This window comes from Anomalospiza imberbis, chromosome 7 (assembly GCF_031753505.1).
Source record: "Anomalospiza imberbis isolate Cuckoo-Finch-1a 21T00152 chromosome 7, ASM3175350v1, whole genome shotgun sequence".
Classification (NCBI taxonomy): Eukaryota; Metazoa; Chordata; class Aves; order Passeriformes; family Viduidae; genus Anomalospiza; species Anomalospiza imberbis.
In genome coordinates, this window is record NC_089687.1 from 10,784,689 (window position 1) to 10,811,786 (window position 27,098).

The 27,098-nt window shown below is 43.0% G+C and overlaps 1 protein-coding gene and 1 long non-coding RNA gene across 2 annotated transcripts in view; one reads left to right on the top strand and one right to left on the bottom strand.

Annotated features, from left to right (window-relative positions):
* LOC137476932 (uncharacterized) overlaps window positions 1-27,098 on the bottom strand; it is a 541,698-nt gene that overhangs the window by 186,568 nt on the left and 328,032 nt on the right. The gene's annotated exons all lie outside the window — the stretch shown is intronic.
* ADCY5 (adenylate cyclase 5) overlaps window positions 1-27,098 on the top strand; it is a 204,061-nt gene that overhangs the window by 168,330 nt on the left and 8,633 nt on the right. Inside the window, exons 9-15 of the mRNA XM_068195390.1 lie at window positions 4,773-4,795; window positions 9,370-9,514; window positions 11,146-11,243; window positions 14,010-14,097; window positions 20,353-20,469; window positions 21,204-21,368; window positions 23,616-23,791. Of these exons, the coding sequence (XP_068051491.1) occupies window positions 4,773-4,795; window positions 9,370-9,514; window positions 11,146-11,243; window positions 14,010-14,097; window positions 20,353-20,469; window positions 21,204-21,368; window positions 23,616-23,791 (812 nt within the window). The remainder of the gene's footprint in view (window positions 1-4,772; window positions 4,796-9,369; window positions 9,515-11,145; window positions 11,244-14,009; window positions 14,098-20,352; window positions 20,470-21,203; window positions 21,369-23,615; window positions 23,792-27,098) is intronic.

Genomic DNA, 27,098 nt, shown 5'->3' on the forward strand with positions numbered 1-27,098 from the left:
ATAGCCTTGTCTTTTTGACCACAGGGACAAAGCAGAAGGGACAAAAGTGCTGAAAATAGATGTGAATAATTAGTTTTGTGGTAGAGCCAAAACAGGTTTGTTTTTAACAACATCTACACTCAGCCTGTCACTCTCCCTTTTTGTTTTCCATGGTCACTGTCTCTGGGAAGCACCTCTGCAAGTTGGCCTTAACTCTTACAAAGCTCATTTTGTCCCTAAGTCCAAAGTTATTTCGATTTCTGCTTTAACATCATGTAAGTTCCATTTTGACTTTGTTCTTTGGATGAAAACAGGGCAAGAAAAATTGGGTTTTTTGTCATTTTTGCTCTTAAGATCTTTGCTGGAGTTGAGAACGAAGTTTTTAAGGGTAGAATTTATGCTTCCCACACAAATTGCCATTAAGAAGGTCATGAAGCTCATCAGCCCCTCTACTGCCTTATTTTTGGAGTTAAATGAAAAGTTAAAAGCATATAAAATCTATTCCACTTTTCTTTGCATATTTACGATATGTTAATAATTACAGCCAATGTTCCTGAAGTTAGAATTATTATTTCTAATCGTTCTTGATTTGAAGTGTTATGGTGTAGCAATCAGCTTGTCATGTCTTTGACAAACACTTTGTCATTCTATTTAAGGAATCAGTTTTAATCTTCAAAGAAAAGGGCTTAGTTAATTTAGAAGTCAAGCAGAGAGATGGCAGTCATATGAGCTTTTAGCACAATAGATATTCATAAAATATCCCCCATAAAGTAGTTAGCCTTAGGGGCCATAGGGACAGATGCAGTAATATAGCATTCCCTCTTTTCTTCCTCCTGCACATCTACTCCCACTGAGGATGTCAGTGTAGATTCTGAGTCACCTGACCTGCCATAAAACAATAAGGCTTTTTAAATAATCTCCTGTAGAAAAGACAAAAGAGCAGAGCCTTTAAAGGAGTTGATTCAGCTGAATTTGGGTTGTTCCTGAAGTCAAAGAGAGGACTGTCTTCATCTCAGAGCAATTATTTAATGCTATTACCTTTGCTTTTGCAATCTGATGGCAGAGTAATACAGCTTCCCAAGGGAATGAGAAAAACACCAGTATCAGGGATATTTAAAATGAGACTGAATAATATTTGCATGAGGTCCTATGTGCAGCAGTCCATTAGTACTGTGATAAGACCTATCTCATGCCTTATGGTCCCTTCTACAGAAAAGAAATTTTGGCCTGAACAAGGGCTACTTTATCATCAGGATTTTAGAGCTTTTCTTGAGCTCCTGCGAACTCCTATCTGTCCGATTCTTGTAGCCATCATAATTTTTGTCATTTTCATCCTGCTGACAATTCCCAACCTTTTCTTCATAGCTCCCTAGAAAACCGCTGGTATTGTTTCAGCCTGCTGGGTACAAATCCATAAGCAGTCAAGAGGGGATTCATATTCTTAACTCCAGGAATTGGTTGTTTTTCTTCCTATCCCTTTACACCCCCTCTCCTAAATGACAGGCACCTCATTTTTATCAGCTTTTTTTTTTTTTTTTGAGAGTTCCTATTTCTGTATATGTTTGTGCAGAAATGCCAATTTTGATGTATCTCTGTGCAGCAGTACCCAAACAGGCTGAGCCCAGCCCCAGCCCAGCTGTCCAACCTCCAGTGGATGATATGAGGGCTGCTGGACAGTGCCTTTAGCCCCTTGTATTTCTCTTGAGTTTGGAAGTTTGGCTACCAGATTATGAGTAAGAATGAAGAAAAATTTATCTAGACCCTATTCCTGCAGGCTTGGTTGTGTGTTTATCCTGTGTATAACACAGACTATTGCAACTGATGGGAGCAGCCTTACTCTGAGCCAAGGGCTTTAACTGGAGCAAAACATCTGACTCCTGGAGGTTCTAAACTATTTGCCAGCTGTGGAGAGGAAAAAAGACCAATATGTCAATAGTGCTCAAGCCTTGTGCAAGGGGAAGGAAATAATTTGAAGTGCAGATTTTTCAATGAACAGAGCATGCCCACAAGAGTGGAGGAGGTGAGCGTACATTAACCAAAACCCAGGGGGAAATTTCCCTCCCAGCCCAGAGCAGGGTGGGCAGCACGACCCTGGACACCTGATTGCCTCCCCTGCCTGAAAGGCTTCTTGGTGAGTGATTGGAACTTGGATGCTTTAGTGGAGAGGGAGGAAAATCTCTGGTCACAGCCAGATCCTAGAGGTGTATTTGCTCTAAATCCTGGCAGAGTCTTCCAGCGCAAATAAGAAAGATATCCTGTCATAAATGACCAGGTTTTAAGAAGCTGTGTTTAAGGATTTTTTTTCCTAAAATAATCCCACAGACCTTTCTCTATAACAATTCCATTTTTGGCAATTTTGCTTGAAGAATCTTCAGTATGAAATGGGAGCGTTTGAAGTGAATCATTTAATTTGCTTAACTTAAACAGGTTCCTACAACATTTAATTTTCAGCTGATTCTCTCTAATTAAAGTTCAAGTCACTCTTAAATATTTAGCCTTGTTAAATGAAGATCCAGGAAAGAAAATGTGATAGTATTTTTCTTTTATACTTTACTTGAAATATGTATTTTTTTGGTCTTTAGTTTTGAAGCACCAATTTAAATTGACTTACCAGCAAGAATAATTTCCAGAATTTCAAGCACAATTTAGTATTGTAAATTGAAAAGCTAGATCAATTATCTTTTATTTCAGAAACTTTCCTTGTAACCGTTTTGTTGAGGGAGAGAAGCAGAGCAGAATCAAACTCCATGTGGATTAAGTGTTCACCCTTATAAATGGCCAGTTAAATATTATTGCACACTTGAAATATTGGGGAATTTTTTGACGGTGTGCTTGCTGAGGTGTTCTAGTAACTTGACCTGGTCAGCCTGTGTCCTCACACTTGTGCATCTTGAAGGCAGGAGTGTGAGATCTGTGTTTAGTTTGAGGAATTCAGTGGGATGGATGGTTTCACAGCTGGTTGTGAAAATCAGACCATTTTAGGGGACTCTCCCACTGCAGTCAGTCATCCCGTTCCCAACTGGCTAAGCTTGAAAATGTGACCTTGATCTCTATCTAATAAAGTACTGGCTGTTTTCTCATCCCTTCCCTGCTTATTTCTTGGCTGGTAGCTATTCATGTTCAGATGATTTTTTTTTTCAGCCTAACTGACTATGACACCAGACAAATTAGTGAGCAGTCTCCATGATTAATCAGTAAGCTTTCAATTTTGGCATTGTGTTGTAGGATTACTTAGAGGATAAATAAATAAATCAATCAGATATTTCTGACAACTGTAAAATAATTAGGCAAAAGAAGAAGGAAAAAACCACACAACAAAAAGTTGAATGATCACTCTTTAACATGAAATCAGAAAGTTGCTTTTTTTTTTTTTTTTTTTTTGGCTTGGATAATTGGACATGCTAATTTTGAATCATCATTACTATTTCCTTCTTCCCACTGAATCTGCTGGTGGTTGTGACATGGAACTGAGAGAATTCCTTGGTCTGAATTTCCGATGGGTTAAGTTGAAGTGGCAGTTTCTGTTTAAGAGCGTGGTTTTAGTCTGAAACAGAGTATGTAAAAATGGGAATTGCACTCTCAGTGAATCACAGTCCTGGCTGCTGACCTGAGTGACAGACCTCAGTCTTTCCCTCTGGCAAAGCTGGTGTGTTGGCTTTCCTTCTGCCATGTGGCCAAACTGCTAACTCACTCCAAGGGCAAAATCTGTTCTCATTTAGTATCTGGTCAATGTTGTTGTTACTGATGGTTTTGGACAAGGCAACTGTGGGAAGACTTTTGCCCAAAGATGTTTGATTTTCCACAGTCAGGATGGATCTCAGTGTGCTGCCCCCAGAATGGCTGCTGCTGCAGGTCCAGCAGCTGGAATATCCTCACGTGCCCTGAGCAGTTTTGGCCTGAGGTCTCTGGGAGAAAAACAAAAGCAATTCTTCATATCTCTCAGCTACATTTGTTTTATGTTTTGGAACACAGGGTACAAACTCTGTGCCTGAGTGTTTGACCCTACTTGTCAAATATACAAATTTTCTTGACTACAGTTAAATTTAAGCCAAGATGTCAGAGGGCACATTTTGTTTCAGCCCATGCAAAATGGCAATTTTGATGTAATTTGGTCTGTTAGGTATGTTAATGCTAAAAATACGAACTTATGTCTCCATATAAAATTTTATCTAAGGCCTTCTAGCCATTAAAACTATGGATGAGTCATACATACTTAATTCAGGTGGTCCTGAAAGAATTGTGAATATTTGGGCTATTGCAAATATTATAAATAATTTCTGAAATCTTGTTCAAGAAAACATGTTTTGTGTGTGCATGTGATGAGGGGAGGAGCAGGGAGACGCCTGGGAGAGATGAAAACCAAAATGCATCCATTGCCCTTAGCTGAGCCTTGACATAAAGAGATGCAGCCTTGCTGAGTACAGAGGGTGAGTTTTGTTTCAAGTAAAATACATCCTTAGTTATAGTATCAGTGCATTTTCCATTGTATCATTTGTAATGGTGGCTGCTAAAAAGAAGACACCTGAAATAAAGTGTGCCAGCAGTCAGCTGAAACATTTCCTTCATGTGCACTTCCATGAATTTATATCTGAAGGAGTGTGTTTTTCCAAAGCTGCTCTGTCTGCCCGCTGGCAGGGCTGCACAAAATATTGTTGTGGGTGGGAAAAGCTGTCCATCCACACCTAACAAATGAGTGCCCTGAAAAGTCCCCTGTGAAATGCCGTTCCCGGGATGCTTTGTGTTCTCAAGGTCAGCCTGTTTGCTCACCCTTGTGCCCTTTTCCTTTCTTTCAGGGTTTCGAGGACCCCAAGGACAAGTAAGCAAATTTACTTCTGTCATACACTGTTATGTTTACACATTTGGGATTTTTTTCTCATATTAAAAAATGACAAAAATTGATGCCTGGAAGCCAAAAATAATGCTTGGGCTCCCCAGAGGTTTATCCTGGAGGGACAGCCAGTTGAAGGCACAGGATTGACTGATGTGCATTCAGAACAGCCACTGCCCTCAAAACATTTATTTGTTTGGTGGCTCTAACTTTCTTTTATAATTAAAATGCTTCAGCTGCACTTCCCCTTGCCCCAAATAATCTCCACTCTTTGAAAATAACCCAAGACAAAATCTTCCTCTAAAGTATATGTAAGTGTTGGACATCTCCACTCAGAAAGGTTTATGTATGTATTGAAATGCCTGTATAGTTTCTGAGTTTACTTGCATATATTTTCTATTACTCATTATTGCATATTGCTTAGTTCTACATATAAAAATCAACTCAGAAATGATAGCTCGTTTGAAAAAGTAAATTCAAAGTTTCATGCTCTAAAATATAGCCAAATTTTAGCAGTGTTTTCATTTTTTTCCTATAGAATTTTGGAGAAATGGTTAAAACAATTTAATGAGAGTGGTATTTTGAAAAATTGCCTTTGGAGGAAAAAACCCAAACACATTCACTTTTTAAATTCTACAACTGGACATAACAAAAGCATTTCCTGTATTGAAGGTGTTTAGAATAATTTCACATTCTGTCCAGCTGAATGGCATTAATTACAAGCTTGCTTAGAGCGAGTTAGGCAACAGTAGAGGAGACTGATGCCTAAAATATGTTGCTGTTGCTCTTTGTCATGTTTCTCATGCTGCTGGTCAGGGCTGAGTGGATTTCTGTGAGCTGGGACAGGTCAATGCTTCTGTGAGCTCTAGGCATCCAACTGTGGGAAAATTCACATTATGGTGGTTGAGCACTGAGAGCTGATGCCTAAAAGGAAAAGGAAAGTGATAAGTTTGGACATGGCAATATTAAGAGTTATTCTCTCCTTCCCTTGCCCTTCCCTGCAAACTGGATTTTCATAGCATTTAGCTCTGTGCACCCTGGGATGTTTCTCTGGTTCCACTGTTGCCTGTTCACCGTTTCCTGTTGTATCCATGGATGCTGGGAAATTCTGTTGATGTTAGATATGCTTTGGGCAGAAAAGAGTTAACAGATTACAACAAAATAATTCATAGGAATACATAAATTTTCAGTATCCCTCATGAAATAGCATTTTTCCTCATAGTTTCTGCAAGAAAACACAAAAATCAGCTGCCTCAGTGCTGGTCCACAGCAGAGTCACCCAACAGCTGAGGAGCAGCATGTCCTCTGTTGCTCCAAGGACCATAATATCTGTTCTCCATCCTATAGTTTGAAAGGTTCCTTGGGCTGTTACAGCCCAATAGCTGAGCTGTCTTACTCAGCGTGGTGCCAGCTCATTATACAGATTTCAGGATTTTTGCATTTCTGTTCAGTACCAAAAGAAGCTACTACTTGCTCCTGATTCTCTTTATCCAGAAATCTGTTTAACTCAGGTACAAAGATTTGGCAAAAATAAATCTCTAGCGGAGTATGTTCGTGGTGAGAATGGTTAAAATTAGATACCTAAACCATGTCAAGTACTAAGGCAGTTCCTTCATGTGCAGAAATACTGAGGGTCGATACTTTCATCTGACAGCAAAGGAAGACGTGGGCAACACGCATCCCTGAGAACAGGACCAAACCTTATGTGCATGAATGCAGGTTTAGTTACTCAACTTAAGCATGAAGCATTTAAAATTATGGCATACATGTAGTTTTGGCAGTGGTCACACTCTGCATTGGCAGAAAGTAATTAAATCAGCAGCACATTTCTGGGCCACTCTGAAGCCAACATCTCTGGGTTAATTGGTAGCGTTCACATTTGCAAGCAGAGTGAAAAAGTTGCTACAAGCTCTTTTTGTGCTGTTCCTGTCCCTTGACACAATTTTCTGTTGGCTACATTTGAAGAAATCTCAGTACTGCTTTTAGGATGTGTTTTTGGAAGTTTCATGGTAGCCTGAAATCCTCATTCCCTTCCCCCTCCACCATGCTATCAATATATCAAAAGGCATTTTGACATATGAATTTCATTAATCTATGGCAGTAACTCAGCTCTGACTTACAGGCACTGCCTCCAGGGCACTCCTTAGCACAGGCAACTTTTGTATGCCAATTTAAAATTACATTTATGCAAATGTACCCAAACCTGCTGTACTGTAATTTAGCTTGGGTACAATGGGCTGTGAAAGTCACCTGAACAGCTCAGGCTGTGTGAGGTGACTAAGCTTGCCTGCAGTCTGTGTGAGGGTGGCTGCCCACTGCCACTGTCCCAGCAAGGCCATTTAAAACCAGCAGGGCCATTTCTACACAGCCTGCAACCTTGGAGGTCACTGTAGTATTAGAAACACCCTGAGCAGTAAAAAAACCTATTACAGACCTGCAGGCAGCTGAGGAAGACACCAAGCAGGCAGGTTCTTCTCTTTGCATCCTCCTGAGTGGCGTTTTCAGACTGGAACTGGAAATTTGACTGCTCTTTGCCAAGATGCTGAGCTGCCTCCTCTGCTTCGGTTCCAGCGGAAAACGCATCGCGTCTCCATGCGTGGTATGGAATGGGGAAGTGTGAGTGGCCCAAGTGTGTACATAACTCACAGGACCTTGGAAGACATTCTGTAAATACAAAGCCTAATGATTTCCTTGCTCGTTTTTATGAGCCCAGAAGACGTTGCAAGGACTGAATGAAAAGAAGCAGCACCCCCCTGAATGCTCAAGCAGATGTGCTTCCTCTGAGGAAGTAAATTGAATGTCCTGACCTTGTAAGGAAAAAAACACTTTTATTTTCAAAGCTGATTATATGAATTTCTAGGAACTAAATAACTTCTAGAGTCCAAAAATAAAAAACTATTTCCTCTAACGCCTCTGAAATAGTAAGGTTGGCTAAAATAGAGATTAGACCTTGAGACAAACTAGGCTTGTGACTGCTATATGGCCGCTGGTGTGCTATCATGACCCAGCTGAGGTGCAGACACATTCAACTTGCTGGCTGGGTCAAGGAGTGGTAGAATGGAAATGAGCACATAGACCTGATTTATTTTTCTCTTGCCAAGAGATGCACAGAACATCTCTTCTGTGAGGTACAGAGGTACAGAGGTACAGAGGGCTTCTTAGAATCTGATCCAGTTTTGCAGAAAGCTTTGAAAGAGCCTTCCTTTTGGAAAGGGACCTCTGACTTTTAAAACAGAGTCACATTCTGGTTTGTGAGCTGCTTTCCAGCACAGCCTTACCTGTGGGAGCCTGCTGGCTGCAACACAGAGTGCATTGTGTGCTCTGGTGCAGTACAAATGAAACCAGGGAAATAAAGCAGAGGAGCTTTTCATCGTGCATGTCAGACCCCAGGATTTTCCTCTGGAGTGCCTAAAGCTGAGGGTCACACAGCAGGAACCCAAAGTTGCTGTGCCACCGTGGGGCTTGCACACAGAAATAGTTATCTGCTGGAAAACACCCCAGTGCAAGGGAGGGGCATATTTCAGTGGAAAACTATTGGCAAACCCTGGGGATAACCTGAGCAATCATGCAAGCAAAGCAGAAAAACAGCAACAGGAAAAACAGCACTTCAGGATTGGCTTTTAATTTCTGCCTATAGCTCGTCTGAGGGCAGGCCATTAAAGTGACAGCATCAAGTCATTAAATACTGTTAGATTTTAAAAATAACTAGAATCTGGGGAGGTGCTTCAGGTTTCCTGATCCTCAGTGCAAAATGACTCAGGACAATTAAGTTTACAGTGTTATTTTTTCTCAACAGTTTTTGAAAATCAGCTTCATTTTTCTGAAGCTATAGCAGAGATTCAGAAAAACAGTGACACAAAAGATTATAATCTTGTTCCACATATTTAGAAAGCAGAATCTAATTTGTATTTTTTATTCTGTTGCTTTTTTCTTTTGCAACCTATCCTTAAGTAGAGGAAAATCTTGTAAACGGATCTTGTAAAAATCTTGTAAACAGATTTTTCTTTCTGTTTTGTGCTTTATACTCATAAGTAACTGTGTGAAGGGGAGTCAGGCCACATTTTTCCCCAAATCTTTGTTCTGTAAATAATTTTTTTCTCAAGAAGGGAGAATTGTTGAAGTTTGTAAATTTTCATAGTAATATTTACATAAATTGTTATTAGAAAGCAAAAAATATGACTGGATGCATAAATCATTTTTTTCAGTGCCGACACTAACAGCTACAGCAGTACAGCAGTGCAGGGAAGAATAAGTCAGAGGACAAGGGAAAAGAGGCTACCAAGTGTTAGATAATGAGAGGTGGAAATGAGACCTGAGTGCAAAGAAACAGATGTAGTATAGAAAAAGGGCAAATAAATAGAAGCCTTGTAATAATGACTTGAGACTGGCAGTGAGCTCTAGAGCTGATAACCCTCCCCTCTCTGCTCCCAGTCCCTTTCCCAGTTGAAGCTGTCATAGGCAAAATGCCACTAACCTCCAGCTCATTATACACTGCAATAACACGCGGTGCAGAGGCAGGAATTATCTTGTACTCTTATGCTCCCTTTTCATGACATCCTCAGGAGCACCCAGGAGAGTATGAACCCAGAGGATGAAGTGGATGAGTTTCTGGGCCGGGCCATCGACGCCAGAAGCATCGATCGGTTACGCTCCGAGCACGTGCGCAAATTCCTCTTAACATTCAGGGAGCCTGACTTGGAGAAAAAGGTAACGCTGTCCAAAAACCACTGCAGTGCATCAGGCAGGCTTGTTAGGAGTTTTAATTCTCCTGCAGAAGGTCAGGCTTTTATATCTAGGGTTTAAGCTGTGGTTTGGGAGCTGGAGGTGGGGTGGTGACCTTGAAAAATCCATGCTTCTTCATGGAAACCTTAATATAACTTGTCCTAAAAAAATCACAGTCATCTGAAGGGAGCATTGGCCAGGAAAACAAAGCCATTTCTATCAGACACACTTGAATATGCAGTGATAAGCAGTAAAGAGAATCAAGAATAAACCAGATTGTTTCTCTGACTTTGAGACGCCAAACCAAGATTGCAGTCACCCCTTATCTCCTTCAAATCACTGGAGAAACCCACTTCAGCCTACCTAAGGTCTGAACCACCTATGGAGGAACTTTTCCCTGCCCTTTGTCCCCCCAAAAAGCCCCAGGTACTATTCAGGCTCATTGGGATGCAATCTGTACTCTGGATATTTTTGGGAGCCCATTTTAAGCAAGAAATTGTTCTCTATCCCACATATGTGAGAAAGGGGAGTAACAGACCTAAAGCTCATGAGTAGTTGATTTCTTCCTGATTTGGTTTCAGATATTGCTGTCAGGCAAAGATCATTTCCCTGACTATATAGTAGGGACTATCAGCTATCATCAGCTCTAGATGGCTGCAAAGTTAAATTTTCAAGTCTAAGTCTAGAGGTATCTGGATGACATTATTAAAGGTACCATAAGAAATGGTGGGTTTAATTGCACAAAGAAAGTAATCCTTTTTATCTTTCATTTTTTTATTCAAGCACATATCCTTAGGATGCTTGAGTGGTCTTTGGGTTAAACTCATTATTCCATGGAAAACACTTCATAATAATTTTGCACTAATTATTTTACAATTTTATTTAGAAACAGTCTTTCCTTGACAAGAATGACTACCTATTACAAAAGCAGAGCTTTTCAGGATTTACAGCTGTTCAATGAATCAGTGTGGGACTGGATAAAAGCTCGAGCATGTAATTTCCCCCCACTCCTCCTCTTCAATTTTATAGCTGAAAACTGCCAGGGAAATTAGCGGTTCACCTGTTCAGATCACCTTTTATTTTGTGGTTCAAACACTGATACGGTCTGTGCTGAGAACTGAGCTTCAAGCTAAATAAAGCATCTTTGGGAATCGGGTGCAGCTCCCACGTAGCCGATACGTTGACAAGAAGTTGGAAGCGGTGACTGTGTGAAAACCACAGCAGCCTTGCACTGCCATTAGAATGAGTCAAGTCATCTGCATGAAATGCAAGGTCTTCTCATTAGCAGCGTTTGTCCCTCTTGGAGGAAACTTCCCATGCAAGAAGTTTAGGTCTGATGTGACCGAGAACCTTGGTCCCAGTTAATCCATTTCTGTTGCTCTCGTGCAAGGGGCAGTTGGTGAATCCTCTCTCCACCCAGCTCTGTGGATTTCTTCCCTGGCCTTTGGGCCTGATCAAGCCCTTACAGATTGCCTGGGGAGAAGGGGAGTTGGGAATGTTGTTTCCTACCAGCACTGCTTTCCAAGGACCTAGACAAAAACCAAGTAAGAAGTTTTTGTGGCTAGAAGGCAGCCAGCCAAACTTCCCACTAACATAATAACTGTGGTTTTTTGCAGTACTCCAAGCAGGTGGATGACAGGTTTGGAGCCTATGTGGCTTGTGCCTCCCTAGTCTTCCTCTTCATCTGCTTTGTTCAAATCATAATCGTGCCACAGTGAGTACCCTTTCATCCCTTTGCTCCCATCTGCTCCCCTCCTCTATTCCAGCATACTTTTCTTTGTTTTTTCCTTGAAAATTCAGAACTCCAAGAGGAAGAGAAAAATTCTTAAATAATTAATGTTTGAGTGATGCATAGTGCTTATTGTTTTCTCCCATTTCTAGTGCAGATTAAAACCTCCTCACTGGCATGTAAGGATTTCTGTTTTCCCAAAGTGATTTCTCTTATAATTTACCTCCGTCTTAGGAAATTCAGTTCAGCACATTTATAAGCCTGTGGAAAACAAATATCACTGAGTAGGAAGGACTGCCTACCAAGGCATAGCACACACTCACAGCACAAGGCTGGGCTGCCCTCTTATCTAAACACATTGGGACAGGGAGGTGAAAACTCATCACAGCCTCATTGCTCAGAGCACTGAGCTCTCAGGATCTGCTTAGCAAATGAGGATAATCTCTCATACATTTGTTCTTCTGGGCTCAGAGCAGCTGGGCCAAGAGGAGAGGTAGAGAGGAGCTTGAGCTGCACATGTCTGAGCTTGTGGCTCTCTCCTGGTTTAAGCGTTGCAGTCATTTCTTTTCCCAGGCAAGAGTGGCATAAGCTCCTCAGGGCTGTGGGGCACAGTGCTCTTGTCCCACTGCAGCTGCAGTGGTCTGCAGCTTTGTCTGCAAGGCACACACAACACACTAAATCTTTTCCAGCAGTGAGCTCTGCAGAAGTGGGACTTCTTCTCAAAGAGTTCTTTAATAGTCACTTAAAATTACAGTATGTGGGTATTTCCTATGCTGTGGTTTAGTAGCAATAATACACCATTCACTGAGCAATGCTGTGTTGGAAATAAATTTGGAGTTAGTCATTTTTAAACTGAAGAACAAGATCACAGAAAAGATCACAGAAAATGCTCCAAATTTACCTTCCTTACAAGAAGACAAAAAATTGTCCCTAAAGAGAGCTCCAGCCCTATTTTATGCCATTACTACTGTTTTCTATGTCTGTTCCCACCACAGATCTTTTTGGAGTAGAGATTGGTTTTTAGTGTTCAGATCAGATATTCAGAAGGTCACAGAAATAACACGTAGTCTGATGTTTGTTGTTCACTCTCCCGGGCACAAGTGCTCACAGAAGGATTGAATCAGCAAAATAATATCAGGACAAATGCACTATGTAAACAGACAGGTCTGCTTTGGGAAACTGCAAGTGAAGCTGAAAGAGGTTCAAAATTGGAACTAGATAATTCCCAGCAATTCATGCAATGTTAATTACATCCAGAAATGTTCTCTGAGAGTAACTAATTTAACAGGGGCTTACACTTTGGACTTCTAAATATTACTGTCATAACTTCACACCTGCAGAGGCCCTCTACCAGCCTTGTGTTTCTCATCAAACTCCCTAAGCAGCCACTATGCTGTCTCCATAAAACCCAGTTTAACATTTAAATGACAACTTGACAATTTCTCTTGTGTGGCAACCATATGGCTGCCTCCTATGTATTAAGCAGGAGCCAATCCCTTATGGCAGTGTGGTGTAAATGTTGTGCTGTTCAGTCTCCTTCCATGCTGCCCATAAGAAGGGTGGTTGTTTATTTGAGGGGTTTTTTTGTTGTTGTTGTTGGTTTGTTTGTTTGTTTGTTTGTTTGCAAGTTCTGAAGTGTCCTTAGTCAGCCTGGCCTGTCTGAAAGGTGATTTGGTTCAAGAGTAAATAAAATCCTGTAGGTCAGATACACTTCCCTTCACCTTTTGCTTTGTTTTTCCTTATATTTCAGTTGCATAGCTTTGGTCTTTTATTGAACACCAGCTGAAACCACAGGTTTGGTGATGTGTCACCATCAGAGCTCCATGAAAGACACACCGTGGAATCTGAATTTGAAAATAGAGACAGAATGTCAGTGTCAATTTATTATGATAAAGAGGAATTACTTTAAGGAATTTCAAAAAAGGCTCAAACAGTGAATTAGCAAGTACAATTATCTTAGTAGTCACGAGAGAACACAGAGACCAGCTGGCTTTGGTGTTGTTGCCCTCAATGTCACATTGCAAGAATACTTCCTTTAGATTATGAACAAGGCTGACTCCTGGGAGGGGGCCCATCCTGTCACACTGAGACCAGTCACTGGGAAATTGGTGTTGAAAATCTTCGTGAGGAAAACAGATGAAAATTCACAGTACAAAGTTGGCCCTGGAATCCTCTTTGTACTTCAAAGTTGGGAGGAGCAGGAACCTCTCAAGCTGGCCAAGATAAGGCTGTTATCCCTGACTATCCTTATGCTGTGGTTGCTCACATCCCATGCACGAGACAGAGCACAGAGAGTGGTGCTGCACAGACATTCCCTGTGCAAGACAGGAAGTGATTCCCACTGAGATTATTCCCACCCAGCTGCACTTTAGCACTCAGCCTGCCTTCCTCCCCAGGGGTGCCCTGCCCACAGCCAGCTGGGGGCTGACCTGCCACAACAAGTTGTTCTCTGACCTCCTCTAGTGCACGAAATGCTTTTCAGTCCCACCTCTGTCACCCCAGCAGGAAGGTGATTGCTGTCAAAGATGCAGCATTCTCTGTTCTGCAGCCTGTCTGGATAATTCTAAATAGGCCAGAGTATCTGTTGGTATTCAAGGCACCTCGTGTCTCCTATGGCTGTCCTAATTGGAAAGCCTGTGCAGTGTGTCATAGCTTGTACAAATGTGCTCTGGAGAGCAGAGCTGTAGCTGTTCTATACAATGTGCTTTTAAAAACCAAAACAAAACCAACCAAACCTCTGCTTGATTTCAGCTCTACATTTATGCTGGGATTTTACCTGACCTGTTTCCTGATCCTGACCACAGTGGTGTTTGTTTCAGTCATTTACTCCTGTGTAAAGGTGAGTACTGTGGTTTCTTTGTAGTCCTCTGCCTAAGATAACCAGATCAGCAATGTGCTTCTTCAGCTAACAGAGTGTGTTTTGTTAGCCATCCTTTCCACACTGTGTGATAAGGGTTACAGAAAAAGCCTTTGATAAGGCAGAATGAATTGCAAACAGATGTTAGGGTTGGCATCTCTGTAGCTCAGCAAGAAGTAATCACTCTGTGGATCTGCATGTCTACTAACTCCCCTGCAGACACTCTCATATTGATATAAGAGCAGCACATTTTCCAATGTGGGACCAAACCCTGGCCATTCATTTCCTCCCTGTAAACTTCCTGCAGAGTCGCCTGTGTACTGGCCCCTGCTGCATATGCGTGTTTGGGTAGGCAGATAATCAGAAGTAGAATATCATCAAGGAAAAATGTCCTGGAGGGAAATAAAAGCCATAAACATATAGAATTTTATCAGCCTTTCTCACATGAGTGTACAGAGCTTCCAACATTCGCTAGGCTCTTTCTTGTAGCTGGCTTTGATCAGAAAATAAATACTTTGTGTGAAGTCCAAAAACATATTAATTCTTCTTGTCAGTCTGTGATAAATTGGCAGTGAGCGCTGTGGGAAGGGTGCTGTGCTCATCCATTTCACTCAAAGGTGTTTCTATTAAAAACAATGATGTGTTTCAGGTTTAGGGATCCTTCTAGTCTAGAAGTGTCTGAACATGGAACATGCTCAGATTCAGGTTCCTGAGCCCAAGCTCAGCTTTGTTCCTCAGTGCCTTTCCAGCAGAAGAAGCAGTGGGATAATGGATAATGTCAAGCAGATGATTTGTCTCACTTTAATTATCTTCTCTGTGCCATTTTCAACAGTTGAATGTGGGTGCTCTTGACAGACTTGCACCTTACATGTCTTTTTGTTTTTTTAAAGTCAGATTTGGAAATTAAGCTTTGCCTTCTCATATAATAAGAGCTGCAGAGTGTTCCCAGTGACAGAAGCTTCAACTTCTATTTGAAGTTAACTACTCACACACAGGGTTTCCTTTGGCCTTATGACAATATTAAAGGGAGCCTAGTTTGGAAGGGCAGCATCCCATTGGTCTTGCTTGTTTACCAGCAATCAGAAGCAGAGTCAGAAATAACATTGCTGATAGGAAGGCTTGGGTGCCTTGAGCGGGGAAATGGTACCCATGGATGCCTGATTGTACTTGAGGATGCTACTGAGAGTCATCCATTTGTAAACTGGTATCAGCAGTTAATGTGATAAGCAGTTAATAAACCACCAGTGTGACAAGATTTTGGTCACAGCCACAGTGAACTTGGGAATTTGGTGCCGAGCTGTGCTGCCTCCTCATGCTGCAGGTCTCTGGCATCACCATCCCAGCACTCTGCCAGCCAAGCAGGGCCACCCCAAGTCACTGGTTCTGCTGGGACGAGAGCTGGGGCAGGCCTGGAGCTCTGGAGCACCCGAGCTGCCTGACTTGCCACCAGCCAGATTCCAAGGCTCAGAGCTGTTGTCACCCAGTGGCATTTACAGGCCACTTCCACATACTGACAGCAGCACTCAATTCTTCTGTCATCATTCAAATCCTCTGGCTATGCTTTGGGCTTTTTGGTTAAAATTATTACCGATCTTAATTACTGATTAATTTAAAAGGCACACAGGACTTTTCAGTCCTTTGGGATGGTAGGAAGATTTCACTCTTGCATTCTTTGTCTTGATCTTCCGAACTCCTGTAGAAAAGCTCTGTTCAGTGGTGCCTCCCGCTGTCTCTAGGCTGGCTTTGCCTCATTGCATAGGCTCTGGATGCACAAGACATCAGAGGGAATTCAGAATAACATCAGAATTTAATAGGATTTTCTGAAGCCCCTGACATTTCCAGCAGTGAGTTTTCATCCCCACATCATACTCAAGTATAACACCCAGTGTGGCTTCTGTGCAGAGATCACAAATATTGAAAATATTGGGCCTTCTAGCTCCAGTTCCTTTTTGATTACCCCTTCTTAGTGCTCCAAATTAGCCTCTGCTGACAACACCTGATTATGAGATGGCTTATTTAGGGAACAGGTACTTCCAGCTTGTCAGCTCCATGTCTGATGGCAGCAGCTTCTAATAGCTGCAGCCCACTTCTGTCATCCAGAACAACATCTTGGTTTTTGAAGTCTTTGATTTTTAAGCAATGGGTTTACCCAGCCCTTGGATAAGGGGTGTTATTATATTTCTGTATTTCACATTGCTCCAGGAAACACTTTTACACACCTGCAGAACAAAGGCAGTTTTGCAGATCCTTCAGATGAAATCCCTGAAGACAGGGATGTCAGCATTGTTTGCTTTGTTACACACTCAGATGTGGGAGAGGAGAGCATGTGTTTTAAATACCAGTGGTTCATTCCACACAAAGTTGGAAAGCAGGTGTCCACCCCAGGACATCAGCATAAGCATAACTTTTGCCTGTTTGCTGTGCTAAGTGTCTCTTTTTTCTTCCTCTTTCCAGCTTTCATGTGAGATTTCCCCTCCCTGTTTTGGCCTCTGCAGCTCTGGCTTTGACAGTGGCCAGCAGGCTCTTTCTGAACAGCTTGATCATGTTTTATTTTCTTTTGCTGTCATTATTATCTTCCACTATAAAATTCTCCATGGACTAGAAGTTGATGCTGGAGCTGCCAGCACAGCCAGCTCAGCTTTCCAAGTTTCTTCAGCTGTAATAAACAAGAGAGTTCCAGTTCTTTGCTTTGATGCTCCATGAAGTCTTGGCCACTGTGAGGTGGTGTCCCTTCCCAGTAGAGTCTAAGGTCATGGGAACCAGGGTCCCTTCTCAAATACTCTGCTGACAGACATCTGTTTTGCTACTAACTTATCAAGTTTGTGGTTTTTTCTCAAAATCCTTTAACTTCTGGTATCTACACTGCTGTGTGGAATTCAACTTCTTGCATGGTTCTGGGAGAACACAGGAGAGAAATTTCAAGTTATCCTTTATGAGAAAATGAGCTTTTCTGTAGCTCTACATAGGTGTAGCTTGCCTATCACATTCTTTGCCTCCAAAATCTGTTCTAGAGGATTCTAAAGGATTTGGGTTTTTTGTCTCAATCAGGAAAATAAAACCCTCTGAAAACTGTACTTTTTTAATAGACTAATAAATCACTGTGAAATAAGTTACAGAAATGGACTTGCTACATCAAGTTGCCTGGAGATGTCTTTTACTACAGAAGCATCTTAATGTACTTCAAAATGACTCAAAGGCTTTTATTACAAATTGAAAAATCAGACCTTAAAGACCTCATCTTACAACATAACAGCAATTATCTAAGCAGTTTTCCATACCCACACTAGATGTTAAGAAGACAAAAAAAAGAAATATTTCTCTTCTGTCTTACATCAGCTGTTGTTCCAAAAAATTGACTTTATTTAGACTAATTTTGTCATGCAAATGACTGGAGGTTATGGATTATTTTCAGTGTGACATACTACTTGTTGTATCACTCTTTAAACTTGTACTTTGGCCTGCACAGCAGTGCCCTTTCTTCACCTGCATTTACACATTTCAATTCAGAGTAAACTGGAATCAACTGGACAATCCAATTTTCTTTTTTCCCATTGTGGTTGTTTTTCTTTACATGGGGATTTCAAGAGTGCTAATGAGTGCCCTCACACTTGTGTAGCTCCCCAAACATGGATCTGAGCTGCCCAAATGGATCACATCCTTTCTCTCAGCCCCTTCTCAGTAGTGCAGATGCAGTCTGGGCGTTGCCGTTTCATCAGATCCCTTTTCTTCACTCAGGCAGGATTTGAGTGTCACTTTGGACAGTACAAGCCAATGGGCCAACCAGCAGTGCTGCTTGGATTGTCACTGTACTGTAATGTCCTGATATTCTGCTTCTTTTACAAGGACAGAAGAGGTCTTATTTTTGATTTTTTCGAAAATGGGAGGGAAAGTCATCTTCTTTTCTTTTTTTCTACTTTTGTGCTACACCCCTGGCTTGTGGATGTTTTTATGGAAGAAGCACTGCATGAATGGAGCTGAATTGTCAGACCTGAGATAGGCTCCCCATGTCTATCATAGAAGTCCTTCAAGCTGCAGGTGTTCCTGGTCTCCACCTGCCTCTGTGAAATGGGGAGAGTGTGACTTATGTGACACGAGTGTTCATGAGGCAGAGGTTCCTCAGATGCATGGCATGACTGTGTTGTTGCACTCTCAACTGCAGCCCTGACCTCCTATGGGCTTTGGCATTTCTTTCTTCTTCAGGACTTTTTCCAGCTGTACTTGTTTACTGACCTAAAATTTTTCCTAGTTTGCAAAGTAATGAGAACCAAGATTAATACAAAGAAAACATGTTTTCATTGGAATTTAAGGGTCTTCCACTGATCGCTTTGCTTGATATCTCAGGCTTGGTTCAAAGTCAGGCTTTTTTGGGACTGTTGGCAGCGGGGGCTTGAGCCAAGCTCCACAACAAAAAACTCAAAGTTTTATTTAGGTGCCTGATTTCCCAGAGATTACAGATGGAGGTTAGATCCCTGAATACCTTTGTGGAGCTTGGCCTTGAGGTCTAAACAAAGAAGTGGCAGGAAAATCTGTCCTGCTCTAATCTAGTGAAAAAAACTGTCTAAATTCAGTACAGATCCTCCTTCTCCTTCCAAATCCTATAGGGGCTAGAGCAGAGGGAAGTCCCACTGGATTTTCCATACCCCTATTCTAGTAGGGATCTGCGAGCTGACATCTGTGTGGAAGCAGCTGGACATGGTAGGGCAAAGAGATATTTTGGTTCGTGGCTTATCAACAGAGCTAAGGATTTCTATGTCATCAGGGTTAATTTGTGAGAGAAAGTTGTTTTCCTTCGTTTTATAGTGGCTGCTACTGAGCCTGAAGGATTGCATAAGCTTTCAGTGTATTTCAATCAATCTTCATTCAGTGCAAATAAGTTACAACCCCACTTTCCCCTTTTCTCCAGTCCCCCACAGAGCCTTGTCCTCTCTTTTCACCTGGAGCACGTGCTGGTAGCAGGTGAAATCAACTCTTTCAAAACTCTTGCCACAGCCTCTCCCTGCCTCTGTAAAAAGTCAGCAGCTAACCAGCGCCTTGGCTGCTCCAGCACTCGGTAATTACACTGCAGGGCTGCTGTGTGGGAAGCACAGCACTGACAAAATGTTGCATATCCGAAGATGTAAGAGTGAAGGATAAAAGGGAAAAGCAAGACTTTTAATAGAAACATTAGTCATAGTTAAATTGCAGTGCCATGGCGCTGTGCTGCTGTTTCTTTGTGTCTCTAAAAATACCCTCTAGTGGCTTGGTTATTAGTGCAGTAAGGGAGGGAGAGTTGGGCTCTGGAAAAGGCTTTGGTAGTGCTGGGCAGACCCCTCTGCCCTGGCATGGTGGTGTGGAGGGGCAGGGCACTGTGGAGGACAAACAGTGCACGAGGGTTCCCTGGCACTCCTGCTCCAGCCCTGAGCTCCCACTGGCACAGCAGTGGCACGTGAAGGGACACGGTTGCCTTGGCTGTCTCCTGGGCACTCTTGCAGCCAGCACAGTGCGTGGAGGCCTCAGGCCCTGCCAGGGGTGCCCCAGGCTGGGCAGGGCAGGGTCAGCTTCTGCTCTGACACACAGACTGTTTCCATCGGGAATGGATGCAGCACCTGCAGCGGGGCTCGCAGGGCTGCAGTCGGTAGCCATCAGCAGGGAGCTCCTGGCCCCGCCAGCAGGGATCACTGGGCCAGTCAGGCTCCCTGATTGCCCTCAGCCGTGGGTATTTTTATCACCGTGAGTGCCAAAGCCCAGCTGGGCCAGCTGATCTCTGCAGAGGGTCTGACACATCACAGAGCTGGCCTGGGATATGTGACAGTCTGTGTCTGAAATGGCACCAGAGCATCCTACAATGGTGATCAAAGGGTCATGACGTGTACTTTCATTTCTGTGTTTTTAGATTTTTGCTCCAGTAATTTCCAGGCTCAAGCTCCTGGCTATTTCAGTTACAGATGGCTTGTGGTTTGCTTCTCACGACAGGATGAGCACAGCCCTGCAAGCCATGCTATCTGGGCTCGGGAGCCATCACTCCCATTAGGAAGGGCTAAGTAGATTTGCAGAGCCAGCTGGGCCTGCTGCCATGAGGCAGACACGTCTCTGCTTGCCCTTGTCCCAGAGCTGCCATCCCCCATCACCATCCTCCAGCCCCTGTGCAGCATCCACACAGACCCACACTGAAGGATGCAGGCAGCTCAAATGCAGGTTTTAATCTGTAAACCAAACACGAATTTTATGTGTCTATTTGATTTTTTTCCTCTCATGCAGCTTTTCCCAGTTCCTCTCCAGACTCTTTCTAAGAAGATTGTACAGTCTAGGACCAATAGTACCTTAGTTGGAGTCTTTGCCATTATCCTGGTTTTTCTCTCTGCCTTTGTCAACATGGTATGTCCATTATTTCCTTTTGATCCATTCAGTTCTGCATTGTTTTCTTATTGGTGCTCTGCAGCATTGTGACCCTTAAAACCACTGAATTTAACATGATCCTGCCTAGGATTGACAGCATCTGAGGTTGGTGCCCTTTGCTTTTTGGGCACAGAAAAGAAGTGGGAGACCAACAGCTCCATCCCTAGAGGTCATTATATGCTTGGCACTGTTCTGTGCCCAGGTCCTTTTGTGATTCTTTAAATGCTTGTGCTCCAAGTACGGGAGCCCACCTGATGCGTATCCCTGCGGGAAGGGCTGGCACGAGGCTGATGTGTAATTTAACTCCCACCATACTGAGTGGGACATAAGTGTTCCTTGGGCTTGGTGCCAGCCCTGCACAGTGCTGCCTCCTGCTCCATGCGCAGAGATCAGCTCATGGGCACAGTGATGACTCTGCTTTGAGATGCACTTTTGGGACTGAGGTGGTCTGGCTGTGATTCCAAACACCACTGCTGAGTTTGGGCTCACAGAGAGACGGGCTGTTCTCTGGGGCATGGATTTTGTTAATTAATATTTTAGGGGAGAAAAAGCATAGCTACTGCACATGCAGTAAAACGTAAGCTGATGATTTCATGTTGCATATTTTGCACATTGCTACAGCCATTTCCAAGGGACTTTTAACCTGATATAAGCTATTCTGTTTTCTTCTCTTTGTCTATGCTGTGGAGCTTAATACCATCTTTGTTTTGCAGTTCATGTGCAGCACTGTGGATCTTGCCAGCTGCATGGCTGCTGAATACAACATCACTCCTGACCGGGTGGACATATGCCTTATCAGCAACCTGACTTCCAACTACAGCCTGGGCGCCTTGCAGGGGTTCTGTGACAGTCCTTTGCCCAGCTGCAACTTTCCAGAGGTATTGCTTGAAAAAAAAATGGGTTTCAGAGGTCGGTCTGGAAAAAGGCTATCAAACCTGTGTCATAAATCTCAGTGATTCTGAGGAAAGCAAGGTTGTTCTTGACGGACATTACAGGACTGACACAAGCTACTACATGCAGACTTAAGGGTCTGAAGTTATTCTCATGAATCCACATTAATGTTTAAGTTCCTTCAGGGCTAAATAATTAGTAGGCTTTTAAAACAGTTGGATCCTGCCCATAGCAGGGGAAATGTCCCTCTCCATAAGTTCCTTAATGGCATGCAGAACTGCAAGTAATTTCAAGGGAGTTTGTGGGTGCTCAGTTTTACCTAAAAATCAGTTCTCTGAAAATCAGTGTCTAGTTACAGATTTGATGCTTCCCTCTATTGTTTTATATCCTGATGAAAAACTTGGCTTATATATTCTTTCCCAAGGTATGGTAGGCCTGGCCTCATACAGGTCAGCAGCCCAGACAGTGGTCTGCTTCAATTTGCAATGCAACTCCTGTGTCTTCAGGAGATCTCGTTTAGAAAAAATTAAAATGCTTCTAATGGGAAAAAACCCAACCAAATCCACAACCCAAACCATCCCAAATATGTTTTTCACATAGATAGAATACTGTACAAAAAAAAAAAAATCTCTTTTTGCGTAGCTATTCAAGACCTTTCTCCGAGTTTTTAGGTCATGGCTGTTGCATGTGTTGTTTACTGGAAATTGAAAAGGAAAAACAACTCTGTCTAGGATGGAGGTAGAAATTATGTCAAGGTCATCTGGGTTTATGGGGACCTGACAGATTTATGGTGGATCTGTTACCATCCAGATGTCCAAGGTGCTACTGAAAGTCCTGGTATCCTACTGAACATATTTCCTTTCAACTTAACAGGAATATGGTCCCTATGTGATTCAGTGAGGTTTCTGAAGCCACCATTACTGCAACTTTGAACCTTGCAGAGGCTTTAGTGTGCAGAGGCTTTCTGCAGAAGGACCCCAGAGCAGAATCTGGCACAGCAGAGATCTAGGAACAGTCTGTGCCCACCGTGAATTTGTATGGAGTGCTGGCCCAGGACAGAGAGGAATTTTAAGCAATGAGGAATAGCCATTTTGCATACTGAAGTTGCTCTGGCAGCCTTTAGCCAGGTCCTTTTGTTCAGTGGGCTAAGAAGCAAGGAGTCCCTCACCTGCACTCTGCAAGGCACATGTTGGATCTGCTACAGGTGTTGCTACTGTTGTTCCCAGTGTCCACACAGGAGACAATGGAGTGCTACCCCTCAGTCAAGACTGAGGAGTCAAGTACAAGCTGTACAAGTTATTTTCTCTAATTTAATGTATCAGACTATTAATAAATGAACTCAGAACATAAGCATATTTCTACTTCAACTAGGGCTTGCTTTCAACTGAAAGGATGGATTGCCTCAGGCATATGATATGGGGTTTTTGCCAGAAATAGGCCTGTCCAGACAGAGTGGAAGCTTAAATCTTCACAGATTTGATAGCAGGAAGGTGGTGAGCTGGATAGCATGCCTCTCTTCATTTTGCATCCCTGCTGTCTTTCCCAGGAGCCATAATGTCACCCGCAGTCTGCAGTCACACTGGGAAGCACTGGCAGGCTGAACACGCAGCTCCCAGCCTGGCAGGAGCTGCTGCTGCAGCACCCAGGTGTGCCAGAGGTGCTGCACAGCCACACACGTGCACCTCTGCAGCTGCTGGCTGGCAAATTATCATGGGGTGGGCATGGGGACGTTTGTGCTGCCTGTGCCTTGCTGACAGAGCCAGTGTGTGACATTAGAGGGGACAGTGCTTCCCCACTGGCCTCAGGTGGGCATCTGTCCAGGAGTGTGAATTGCCAATACCCTTGGTCCTATGTGGTGTACAGATATGCAAATTTGAGCCTAGAATTTGACCTTTAAGAACAACTTAATCCATCAGAACTGGTAATAACTGTGTCCAGGGAAAAGCTACATCACAACTTTGGGGGTCCAGCTGTGAGGCCTGTGCCTCTTGAGAGTGAAGTATATAATGCCTGGAGAAAAAGGCCACAGTTTTCCTCTTCATCCATTCAGTTCAAACTTCTGTAAAGTGGGAGAATTCCACAGGTAGCCCCAGGTTTATATGTTTGGTCAGCTCAACTACGTAACTACCAATCCCTTTCTATCCCTGTGTTAATTTCCTTTGTTTTCAGTTTTGATTTATCCAGCTGACATTCATCTCTCTTCTGGCTTTTTTCCCATTTTTGTCTTTATACAGTACTTTACCTACAGTGTCTTATTGAGTCTCCTGGCCTGCTCTGTGTTCCTTCAGATCAGCTGTATTGGAAAATTGATCCTTATGTTAATCATTGAATTTATATATGTTCTCATTGTGGAAGTGCCAGGAGTCAACCTTTTTGACAATGCAGATCTCCTGGTTACAGCCAACACCTAGTAAGTGCCTTTCACTTCTGAAATCTTCACCTGATTTCATTCACACAGTGATTCCAGTGTGACATTAGGTGGATGGGAGTGCCAAGGCTGTGGTGCAAGCCAGGGAAGTGCATGCTGTGCTCTGCCTCTGAAGAGTAGGGGAATACAGTTCCCTTTAACATCTTTTTAATGTGGGACTTGACTAATGAACTATCTATTAATAACAGAATATAACTGGAATCAGAGTGGATGTGTATTTCCTTTTTTCCAGAAATGGGGAGTGTAGTTAGTCATTCTTAATTCTGGTATTACACTCTTAATATAGAAATGTCATTTCTCGAATAAGAAAAGAAATATTGTCCAACAAACTTGAGCTCACTCAGGGATGTGATATGAGCCACCACAATACACCAAACCCAGCTTGGGGTGGTGGAATGGAGGTGATTGATGTTTGGCCAGTTGATTCCAGTTGCTTCCAGGACATATGTCCTTGTTTGAAAAGCCAGTATCACAGCTGGGCTCAGCAGAATTCCCAGCACAAGGGTCTGGGCTCAGTGGGAATGGACAGTTGCCCTTTTACTTACAAAAGCTGGCTTGTCATCAGGTCACACATTCATTCTGGTGGCAGCTTCCTTCCCCTGCTGTGGTGGTTCCCCATCTCCTGCAGGTCCCCACACCAGGGAGGGAAGTTTGTCACATCCACAAGTCTGTCCTCCTCCATGAGTTTTGTTTCTTGTTGGGAATTGCTCTGTTGTGTTAACTCCTTGTTTTGATGATTCCCCCTTGTAGGCAACAATTGTACTTAAATGAGAGTGAATCAAATTATGCCAGTTTAGGTGACCTATTTGTCAAGGCTGATAGCTGTGGTTGTTCCTGCCTTGGACAGGAGGGTGTTTGAGAAGATTCCCATGGCCCTTCCCAGTGTGTTATGAAACACCTTCTGTAGTTGCCCAGATTTCAGGATGGCCATTAACCATCAGCCCTTCAAGCCCAATGCATCTGGTTACTCCTCTCCTTCCCATGACTATTCCACGATTTCAGCATTCCTTTGTGCCCAGTAATAGTTAATGGATATACAGCTTTTGCTGGCATTGTCAGGAAATGGAAATGTAGCTTTTGCTACCATTGGCAGTAACGACTTAAATTACTTTGTTAACTCAGTTGAGTGAAATTAGGTAGGAAACCCTGTGGAGCTTTCTGGGGGGAGGTATAGGGAGAATGAGGTTTTCTTCCTTTTTTTTTTTTCAGATATTAGTTGTTCCATCAGCAGAAGCTATTTAGCATTTTCTAACACAATTAGTGAAATAGAAGCATTTTATATCTCAAATATAATTTCATTCTTGTAATTCAAGCACTAGGCAAAATTACAGCACTTGGAAGTGTAATTTACATCACTTCACAATCAGAATGTCAGTAATAAAGTCAGTAATAAAGTGGAGAAGGTTAGCATGTTTTCCCAGAAATAGCTTTCTGTGATGCACTATTATCTCTCACTAAATGGGATTTGTGTGGTGGTTCAGCCCCAGCTGCAGCTCAGCCCCACACAGCCACTCACTCACTGCCCTGTGCTGGGATGGGGGAGAGAGTTGGAAGGAGAAAAGTGAGAAAACTCATGGGTTGAGATAAAGACAGTTTAATGGGACAGAAAAGAGAGAAACTAATAATAGTAATAATAATAATTTAATTAGAATAGACAAAACAAGTGATGCACAATACAGTTGCTCACCACTTGCCAACCAATGCCCAGCCAGTTCCTGAGCAGCAGCCCCAGGCCAGATTTCCCCCCAGTTCCCATACTGAGCATGATGCCATATGGTATGGAATATTTCTTTGGCCAGGTGGGGTCAGCTGTCCAGGATGTGTCCCCTCCCAGCATCTTGTGTCCCTCCAGCCTGCTCACTGGGGTTATTGAGGAGCTGGAAAGTCCTTGACTTAGTAAAAACACTGCTTAGCAACAACTAATACATCAGCATGTTATCAACATCATTCTCATACTTAATCCAAAACACACCACTGCACCAGCTAGGAAGAAATTTAACTCTGTTCCAGTGGAATACAGGACAGCTTGTTTTGTCCAAAGAGCTCCATGGATGGCTATTTATTGCCCCAGTGTCTGGGAGGCCATTTGTGTGAAATGGGAGCTCAGCATGTAGCACAGAGTTCAGAGATGGACCTTATTGTCCAGCTGATACTAAAAAACCAGAAAAGCCACCATGACCTCATACTACTTTAATTGGGTGCCCATTGTAGCTACATAATTAGTGTCTGCTCTGCAGCCACTATGGTACTCTGACTAATTAGAAGTGATGCAGATGTCACTTCACTCTTCTGTGTACAAACCAACCCAGCATGCAGGCAGCTGAAAGGCTGATTACAGCACGTTGGGAATTGCTAGACTTGGCTGCAGCCACACCGGTGTGTGACTCATGGAGTGTGACTGGATGCACGGGGCTATTGTGTTACCTTTTTCCTCTGCAGGAGATAAAACTAATGCATTGGTTTAAAGATGTGATGGGCCAATGTGATCTTCTAAACTGAGTTCCTGCACAGGGAAGCCCAGAGAGCTTTGCCCTGTGATTTGTTCATCAAAGCCATCATTTCTGTTCCAGCTGTCTGTCCTTGCAACTGTGGCTGGGAAAAGTACGATGCTCTGGTCCTCTGGGAGCTGTCTCTAAAATGAACTGCCTTTCCTGCTAAAAATGTGCACTTCACTTGAGCAGGAGTGTAGTTAGCAAGCTTCTCTCTGTGTTCCCTTCCAGTAATTAAAGAACCATCTGCTACTGGAAATGTCTGTTCCGTGGGGGATCAGCCAGTGTAACACCCGCACTGCTTGCACTGGGCATCTTCCCTTACCCAGAGAGTTATTGTAAATACTGGGTTTGCTGCACTTCATGGTCTCTGATGAAGCTTTTAGAGCAAGAATAACCCACAGTGAGCTGCAGCCTCTGTACTAAGGGTCAGGTCTGCCATGCTCCCATCATAAGAGAGAGTGGTAAGGGAGGGCAGTCAGTCATCCTTGGCCAGGTGGTGATTTAGGGAAGCAGGGGAATCATACTCCTTGTAGGAAGTGTCCCCAGCTAGATCCAGCCTTTCACGTGGGAGTCCCCAGGCTTTCCAAACCATGTCTGTACCCAAGCATACATGTTCAGTGCTGGAGCTAGCCAAGAGCCATGCAATAGATTGTGTGCAAGACAACAGTGGGTTGCAAAATCCATGTCAGAAGAAATTCCATGCTCAGAACTGCAGAAAATGTATTGGAACAAACAAGGTTAGAGAGTTGCTATGGTTTTATTTTTTGATGTTATGCTCAGTTAGGTTCCCTTGAATA